Source organism: Primulina eburnea, chromosome 4 (assembly GCF_022965805.1).
Source record: "Primulina eburnea isolate SZY01 chromosome 4, ASM2296580v1, whole genome shotgun sequence".
Classification (NCBI taxonomy): Eukaryota; Viridiplantae; Streptophyta; class Magnoliopsida; order Lamiales; family Gesneriaceae; genus Primulina; species Primulina eburnea.
In genome coordinates, this window is record NC_133104.1 from 36,505,816 (window position 1) to 36,515,522 (window position 9,707).

General features: G+C 35.7%; 1 protein-coding gene and 1 pseudogene across 11 annotated transcripts; both read right to left on the minus strand.

Moving 5' to 3' along the window:
• Positions 1 to 201: 201 nt before the first annotated feature.
• On the minus strand, positions 202 to 5,295 carry LOC140831040 (CBL-interacting protein kinase 32-like). Of its 11 annotated transcripts, none has more exons than XM_073194742.1 (16): positions 4,924 to 5,189; positions 4,773 to 4,810; positions 3,984 to 4,232; positions 3,680 to 3,742; positions 3,422 to 3,493; positions 3,154 to 3,261; positions 3,006 to 3,086; positions 2,132 to 2,185; positions 1,928 to 2,053; positions 1,740 to 1,829; positions 1,512 to 1,634; positions 1,323 to 1,433; positions 1,059 to 1,172; positions 894 to 950; positions 693 to 767; positions 202 to 472 (listed from the first exon to the last, which is right to left on the minus strand). In XM_073194742.1, exons 3-16 carry the CDS (start codon positions 4,155 to 4,157, stop codon positions 398 to 400), a joined length of 1,323 nt encoding a protein of 440 aa, XP_073050843.1. In that variant the 5' UTR covers positions 4,158 to 4,232; positions 4,773 to 4,810; positions 4,924 to 5,189; the 3' UTR covers positions 202 to 397. The 11 variants fall into 11 exon arrangements, with proteins under 11 accessions (XP_073050843.1, XP_073050842.1, XP_073050838.1 ...); XM_073194741.1 differs by having other exon boundaries at positions 4,735 to 4,810; XM_073194737.1 differs by having other exon boundaries at positions 4,773 to 4,849.
• Positions 5,296 to 8,600: 3,305 nt separating this feature from the next.
• Positions 8,601 to 9,488, minus strand: LOC140831042 (histone H3.2-like; annotated as a pseudogene).
• Between the last annotated feature and the right edge of the window lie 219 nt (positions 9,489 to 9,707).

The following is a 9,707-nucleotide window of genomic DNA, read 5'->3' on the forward strand; positions in this document are numbered from 1 at the left end:
AAGAATCTCACAGTTTCTTTGTGAGTTGAGCCTTCACAGGTCAACAAGTGATACAATAATGACAAACCACGATTATTAAATTTGTGCATCTTTACAACTCTCATGTCTTACTGATAGTGATTTTGATAGGTGTAGAAGTTGTATCTTTCTTTATTGATTTGCAGTTTGATTTGAGAAACTTTTATAGTTGGAGAGTAGGGATGACTTTAAAGTAGTTTATCTTAACAAGATTTACAATGCATGAATCTCTCAAACAAAATAACTAGCTGTGTTCTCGAACACAGATAAATGCAAATACCTGGTGCTTTGAAAAACATCCAGCAAAAGGCTGCTGATGTTGCAAAAAGAATTACACATTCGCAACTGTACAAATGATGCAGATTGCTGAGAAGCATTTCTACTTCATTTCCTGCATTTCCTCTTCAGTTTTCCAAACTACATCCTGGAGACTTGTTGATAAATTTTTATAGAACTGCATCAAAGAAAAACAAAAATACATAAACTGAGTCGAGAAGGAAACAGAAAGATGGTGTTTCAGGACACACATGGGGGTGGGGCACTAGAACCTACCACCTTCAATGGAATAGGCCATGCCAACAAGCTAAGAGGTTTTCCGCAATCATTCAAGGAACTATTATAAGAACATTATTTTTACAGAACAAAAAAAGATCAAATTTGGCAAACCGGTGGACCTTGTGGAACTCCAGTGTGTCACCCTTTGTCTTTCGAACTTCAACCATATGCAGTGATGGAGCAACTTGAAAAACCTGATTCGAGAACATTATTGGTGTTAACATTTTAAAGAAGTATAGATATGGATACTTTGATGGTAAGTTGAAAGATGAAACCATCTGGGTAAGAGTTGCTGAAAACCACTCTTTGTATCGCCGTACCTCAGTGGCTACATTAAGGTTGCCTTTTCTTCCAGCTTTCATGTTTTCAAGCCTCAACTGGGAAAATGACATCAAATTCATGAATGAATTATTTTCTTGTCTGAACTTAAAATACAGATTCTACTACCGAAATCTTATATAAGTACAAAATATATTCAAGTTTACCTTGTAATTCTTCTTGTGAACATCAAAACCAAGAGGCTTTGCAGCTTCTTCAATTTTGCTAATTATCTCATTAGCAGGCCTTTTAGAAGCGAACCTTGTCTCTCTCTTAAAATCCTGTCACAAAAGAATGAGCAAAACATAGAGAAAAATGGGTAATGTCACTCTCTAAACATCAAAGAAACAGAAGGGTTTCATATGACCGAGGATCTGTCGCCATATCAAAATCTATAATTGAAGGAAATGATACAATTCAAATATTTTGACCTTGTTTGCATGAAATAGATTCCCAAGATTAAGGCCTCTAGACATGGATATTAACTCGAAGGCATTCATTGGAGTTGGGTTCTCCTCCTTGTTCTCCATCACGTGATATTCCTACGTCAAGAAACTCTAACCAGATTTCGCTTTGCACGTTAAACATTCGACATAATTCAGAAAGTTAGCAAAATGCACCTCAGAGTCCTTAAACACGGCTTCCACATCATCAAGGTTTCTCTCTTTTTTCTCATCAAATACTGGTGGTCTGTAATCCTTCTTAAACCACTCATCCTTCAAGATTTTAGGAATTGTGATGCGCTGAAAAACGTCACAAAATTTTACAGAGAACTTGTGAAAATAAACATTATTAATTAGCATGAGATGTTAATGAGGTAGCTGGTAGGGAGCTATTTTCATACTTACATTTACAGGATTTGGATCCAAGATTTGAGCAATCAATTTCATGGCACTGAAAGAAATCCAAGGTGGGCAGGTAAATTCGGCGGACGATATCTATACATAATCAAGAAAAAAAGTTAGTGAATCTGTCGAAGCAATAAAGGAAGTTAACTAGCAAAAAAGATTATAAAGTTGCCAAGAGATATGCTTACTTTTTTGTACAAATTCATGAGGTTGGAATCATCGAAAGGTAAGTAACCTGCGAGTAACACGAAAAGGATGACTCCGCACGACCACAAGTCTGCGGCTGCTCCATCATAACCTCGATCATTGATAACCTACTCCGATAATCATCTCATTGATCACAAAGAGGAGAAAAAGACAAAAATGAAAGTGGTATAATTCAAAAATCATACCTCAGGAGCAACATAGTTTGGTGTTCCACACGTCGTATGCAACAGACCATCATCCTGGCACATCAAAGTTTATAAGAATTCTACTTTGATTCCAAAATTTGCATACAATCAAAGCACATAGTGAGTGCAACTTAAAGCATTTCATCATCTCCATCTGTTGGCCTAAACATTAGTTTGCGTCCATGAATTAATTGTCCAACACATTAAGCGTTTTAATATAAGCCTCGACGAACTAAGGTTCATGTAGGCTGCAGGAACTGCAAAGGATTGGTCAATAACTTCCAATGCCCACGTTGCAAGTAGTAGATGTCGGCAGTTAAAGAACTGACTCAGGGAACCAGTGCGAGGAACCATTCCTTTAAAAGAGCAGAAACACGAAAAAATGAAGCCCCATCAACACATCATCAATCAAATACTCTCAAAAGAGCAATCTACAAAACTGCATCTCTGCAATTTTAGTTTCATATTTTCCAAGCTTTAGGGCCTTATTTTCTTAGTTCCCGTCATTTTCATTTCTAATTTTCAATAAATGTTGCATTGAGTTCCTTTCAGCAGTATAAATTTTCGTCTCCAGTGCACAAATTTATAGTTTTATCTTTTGCTTTGATTGCATCTCATTCTAAGGAGAATAGAACGGACGGTCAAATTAGGAATCCAAATCGTTTGATATTTAGCTGTTAGATTTATTGTCAAATTCACACAAAATTGGTAGTTTTATACCCCTATCACGCCTGAATTTTTAATATTTTGTCAAAACACTACGTGTGTACAACAATGCTTTTCACGACTATCTAAATTCTAAGCACATGAACAATGTAAATACTGAATGTTAAATAATTTAAGAACAAATCATGATTCTGCAATCAATAATCACCTGGACTTGCTGGGACAAAGCACTCAATCCAAAATCAGAAACTTTGAGGTCTCCAGAAGCATCCAGCAATAAATTTTCTGGCTGCACCAGTAAAGATATGGACTATAATTTTTAATTTTTTTCATCAATTCAAGGTCAAAACACATACCTTCAAATCCCTGTGGTAGACTCCCCTACTATGGCAAAAATCAACAGCATTAATCAGTTGCTGAAAATATTTTCTTGCTTCGTCTTCTTGCATCCGTCCGTGATTTACCTTCATCGATACAAATGTTCAAATCAGACGAGGTTTCCATAATTCATATCATAAAATCTAGAAAACATACAAGAAGTGGAAATATCCATCTTCTGTAACGTACTTCACAAGATACAGAAAACGCCTATTCGTTTGAAGGGGAATAAATTTCTCATCTTACAATTTTGTCAAAGAGCTCCCCTCCACTGACAAATTCCATTACCATAAATATCTTGGCCTTGCTCGCCATCACCTGATAATGATATATCATAAGAATTGCAGGTAACACAACCAAAAAGAGCAGGGAGAAAGAAGACGACCTCCAACTTTACAACATAAGAATTGGTCCAAGAAGCAAAAGAAAGTGGTGCTTTGTGAAAGTTTTAGAATGTCTGTACTACAATTTGACAAAGGCCTAAAGATTCGTGTAGAGACAAACCTCGTACAATTGAACAACATTGGGATGCTTTACCAATTTCATTGTGGTAATCTCTCGCTTAATCTGTCAAATTTATACACAAGATATGTTAGAGCCAGAATAGAAGTTTTATTATACCAAATTCGAGGGAAAAAAAAGGTCCATAACTAGTAAGATGAATTGAATACCACACAGACAAGCTCCTACCATCAAGGTGGCCACCACACATGTAGTTCCAAATTACATAAATAACTCGTCCATTGGATATCATTGAATTCGATACAAAGGCTTTGAGGCATATCGAAAAATGAAAAAGAAAGTTAACCTGCTCAGATAGTTTGTGCTTGAGAACCTTATCCTTGTCAAAAATCTTGATCGCCACAGGCTGTCCATTCTCAGTATTCCTAGCGAATTTAACTTTTGCAAATGTTCCCTCACCGATAGTTCTTCCAATCTCATACTTTCCAATTATTATCCGCCTCACTTTGGATTGATTCATTCGCTTATGATTATAGAGTATGTTCTCCTCTTAACTCGCACCCTCCACTTTTAAATAGAAAATTTCCTGCACTGACTGATCATAAGTGTACGCAGTCAAACATTTTACTAACTTTAAAACCCAGTAAGATTTCTGCAATTTATAGCGAATATCAAATCGAACACGACAAATGGATTCAATACAACTGAAAGAAAAAAAAAATTGCAAAGGCCAGGAATTTATGATGTACATCTACGAATAAAAGAGCAGAATCACCAATTGTATGAGTCGAGACAATGATAAGTACCATTTCTTTAAAAGAAGTTACAGATTAAAATATACTAAATCGATGGCATTCCTAGATTATGCAAATGATGACTAAAAAACAGAACAAATCAGTCAATAATAGAATAAAAAAACCCCAGAAAATCATCAATCATGCCAACAAACTGTGAAGAAGATATTTAATTATCACTAATTCCAACACTAAATCTCAAACCACAAGCTAAACCAAAAAGGAAAACCAATTATAACTTAAACAACACTGAATCAAAATCAGCTAAAAATCTCTCAACTTTCCCACCAAATTCCAACCAACCTTAAAGAAACCTTTTTTATTTACTATTTTGAACTCGCCCAAGATTCCCAAGATCCAGCAAAAAGCTTTGAAGAACCTTGAAGTCAAAAGAAAATCTCACAACAGTCTCAACTTTCTGCACACAAATACTATACAAGAATTGAAATGATGAGCGACGAAGAGGATAAGCTTGAAGTTTTCGAAATGGACCTTTACAGATTGCTCCACCTGAAGTACAAAGCGGCTCAATACTTCAAAATAAAAGATTTCTAACCAAAAAAGAATAAAAAGAAGCTAGTACGTAAATGGCTAATAAACACTAGGTGACAGAAACCACAGAAAACACGCATCAGAATAAAGAATCCAAGATTCACCCCACCAGAAATTTGAAAAAAAAAATAACGATAGATTAAGATTAGATAACAATATATTGAAGTTCCAAAATAACTGCTATAATGATAATAATTGTGATAAGGTAACGTTCGTACAGTTCGAACAGAGGAGCTAACCTTGTCACTGTTCTTTTTCTTGGTAGTGATCGCATGGAAATCGTGTGTAATTGGTGCAAGGGACCGCCATTATCTTATTTTTTTAAAAAAAACTTAACAACTTAAAAACATACTTTTTTATATTTTTAAACCCAAGTACCCAACCAATCAATTTTTGACTTACCTATATTATAATAAATTTGAGAGTAAATCTCTTGTGAGACGGTCGCACGAATTTTTATCTGTGATATGAATCAACCATAGCGATATTCACAATAAAAAGTAATACTTTTAGCATAAAAAGTATATTTATTTTTTCATGGATCACCTAAATAAAAGATCTGTCTCATAAAATACGACCCGTGAGACCGTCTTACACAAGTTTTTGCATAAATTTTAATGATTATTTTTGCTTCCGAGATTTACTCAGCAAGTTCTCAGAAAATTGGGTTGTCGTATCAATATGCAAAGAAAGGGCATGATATTCAATTCGTGATCAAACTATGAATTTTTATAGCATAAAAATTATGGTCAAGTTATATGATATTTATTAGTGAATGTTGTTGATCATATGATCCATGATATTCATGAGCTAATTGGCAATAAATTCAATGGAGTTTCTATCTTTCATGTATTAACCAATCATATTCATTCATCAACATGCTCATTTATCATATAACTTGTTTTCATATTTATATCATATCATTTACAAGATGCATTTTTATCAATATATAACAACGATAATTGTATTATGAATCATTAAAGAAATGCATAATACAAGTACATATATATTCAGAGAGCACGAATCCATTGAAAATCATGATGAAGTTATACTATGCTCATGAATTACATCAAAGAATAAGTCCAACTTACTCTCAAAGCTTAAGAACGCTTGTTGGAGTGGTTTTTGTTTATTCTAGGCTGTCAAAATTACACTAACATCAATTAATATCATCATTTTAATGTTAATCTTGAAAATTACCCCTACTCTATGATTTACATAACAATAAATTGAAGGAAAACTTGTAGCTCTAAGTTTCAAATTCCGTGTAAAACTCTAATATGACTTTTATCAGAGGTGAAGATGGATGTTCGGGTACAATTTGAGGAAGAAACGTGAGGAACCCAAGGTTCTCTTTATTTTTCGTGTATGGTAGTGAATAATGATAGAAATATTGAAGCCCTCACGTTTTAAGTCAAAATTTCGCAGATAGAGAGTTGGGTCGGGTATATTTAGCCAGTAAAACGAGTTCTGCTGGGCTCTATGGTGAGCCTTTTTAGCATCTGGGGCGCACCCTACTAGAACTAAACTTGATTTTCTTGCTTTAGTAGTGCCGGGCAATCCATTTTGGCCGTTGGGGCGTCCTTCCCTCGAATTTTCCAGCATTTTCTTCCTTTCAAGCTTTCTAAATCATCCTTATATCAATAGTTTTCATTTCTTTCCTATCACATTCATTGATCACTATCTATACCTGCTCAAACATGTTCCCAACATTTTATTTCCACAACCACCAACATCCATCGTACAATTTCTCAATACTCATTGCTTTTATATCCATCAAATATCACAATATGTTTACACATTTCAATGTCGATACTAATGCATCAATGTCATAGAAGTACTGTCAATTCATTTACATTGTTTGCACATACATATTTCATTTCACAAAATGCATGCATGATACTAAATTACCATATATCATATCATATTGAACTTAAACCTATCGTATCGAATGTTTTAAACCCCAAATGGTAGCCATACCAATGTAATTATCAATTAGATCATTTGTAGAGATAATCGGGCATTACAACAATGCACATCGCTCAAACTTTCAAATAATCTTAAAAATCCCATAGCATTAGTTCAAGGGAATTTCAATTTTTCATTCTAGATTCCAGATATTTTTATCAGTTTTATTTCAGTTTCTAGCATTTTCATTAACTTTAATATATTTGATAGGGGTCATATTTAATATTTTATTGCATTTTTTAAGTCTATGATTCCATAAGTTTGTATGTGTTGTGTCAACATTTCATTCATTTTGTCGTTAAATGTTGCATATGATCATGGCTCACCTCGATTTATTGATTTGTAGGAAAAATGGCCGGAAAATATGAAAATCTAGGAGATTTGAAAAAGGTGGACAGTGCAAGGCGTGCTAGGGTTGTAATTCCAGACCGTCCCAGCGCGAGAAAGAAGAAATTTAAAAGCCGAGGCGATGAAAATTGCGCTACCGTGGTAATTCTGGACCTCCTCAGTGTGCCTGAAGGATTTTCAAGAGCACGAATAGAAAATGTCGCGCTAGGGCGGTAATTCTTAACTGCCCCAATGCGACTCAACATGGAAGCTTTTTTGTGGATGATTTCTTTATTTCTTTGGGTGGATTTTTAGACGCTAATAGGATACCTTCACTACAAAAAAATACTCTTACAGAAGCGGTTTTTTTCAATTTTAAGATCGGTTTTTAACCGCTCCAGCACTTGTACCACCGGTTGCAAAATCGCTCCTCTTATTGATGACCTTATATCTTATAGAAGCGGTTTTTTAAACCGATGGTACAAGTTTAAGAACCGCTTCTATTGTTTATTTTAGGTGCGGTTTGATAATGCTCGTACCCATCACGCATATTTACAACAGTTTCGAACCGTTTTTGTAGTTGTGTATTTAGGAACTGTTTCAAAGTGTTCTAAAAGGCGTGAAGTGTAAGAACGGTCTTACACCTCTCCTACATGCCATGGATATAAGAGCGATTTCCAACCGCTATTGATGTTGCCAATTAAAGAGCGATTTGAAACCAATTGTACATATTGTGAATATTACAACGGTTTTGGACTGCTCCCGTAGCTGTGCATTTAGGAGCCTCTTCAAAGCGTTAAAAAAGAGTGAGGTGTAAGAACGGTCATTCATCGTTCCTACGCGCCATCAATATAAGAGTGCTTTGCAACCACTATTGATGGTAGCAACTGAAGAGCGGTTTGACACCGATCATACACGTCGCGCATATCACAATTTTAAGAGCGGTTGCAAATCACTCCTATATGACATCGATATAGGAGCAAGAAATATAGGACCGGTCTCAAACCGCTTTGGACACAGCTGGCAATAAGAATGGTTTTCCTCAGTTCCTATACGTTGTCAATATGAGAGTAGTTTTCAACCATTTCTAAATATATGAATTTAGGAGCAGTTGTAAACCACTTTTGAAAAAATACTGGATATAAGAACTTTTTGGAACCGTTCCTCAAGCCAATAACATTAGAACGATTTCCAATCACTCTAGAAATTAATAATTTTGAAAACACTTCCAAACCAATCATGTGGATAAATTTGGGATTAATTTCTACTTTGTTGTCCAATCTGGATTCACAGATTCTAATCAAGATAATAAAGAACGCATGAAAGAAACAAGACCCAAGATCGTTCATAACCAAATACTCTTCAGATTCTTACATTAAAAACTAGAGGTTTTTAAGCTAAAAAATGCAGACATCACACCCACTAAGAACAAAGATCGTAAGCCTGAACCAAACCGGAAACCAGACTGCAAAGACTAATTCTAAGCTCGTTCATCCCTGATTCTTTTAGCAAGCTGGATATCCTTAGGCATTATAGTAACCCTCTTAGCATGGATGGCGCAGAGGTTAGTATCCTCAAACAGGCCCACCAGATATGCCTCCGCGGCCACGGCGGAGCTCTGGAACCTCAGATCCGTCTTGAAATCCTGCGCAATTTCTCGTACAAGCCTCTGGAAGGGAAGCTTGCGAATCAGAAGCTAGGTGGATTTCTGGTACTTACGGATCTCACGCAGAGCCACCGTCCTGGGACGGAAACGGTGAGGCTTCTTCACTCTGCCGGTGGCTGGAGCGGACTTCCTGGCGGCCTTGGTGGCAAAGATGCTTCCTCGGAGCCTTGCCTCATGTGGACTTGCGAGCGGTCTGCTTGGTACGAGCCATTTCAAAGGTGAAAACAGGAATAGAAAAACTCTAAAAGACGAAAGAGATTTCATAGATTTATTGCAAAGAAGATGAGTGATTTGGAGAGTGAGCGGATCCAGGTTTACATAGAAGGTGAACGAGCGGGAGGGGTGAAAATTTTAGGTGGGTGTTTGAATTTGGGGTTTGGGCGGTAGGCCGTTGATTAAGGATTTGATTGAACGGTTAGGATTGGAAGTAAATGAAGGACTTGGTAGTTGATCCTAGTGATTGGTTGAACATCGAATGATGATTCGCCACGTAGGATGTTCATGAATTGTGAAGTCACTCTTTTAATTAAATAAATTAAATGCTCAAAGATTTGATATATAAATATTTGAAGAACAAATTTTAGAATTATATAAATATAAATATATGATCTTTGAAGTGACTTAATTATTATTACTTATAAATTAACACGACACTCTGAGTTTTACAATTTGTCTTCTATTTACATTTGTACATAAGTTTACTTTGGAAGCCACACCTTTATTATTTATCGAGCATGTGTTCGAGTTTAAAGATATTCAGACT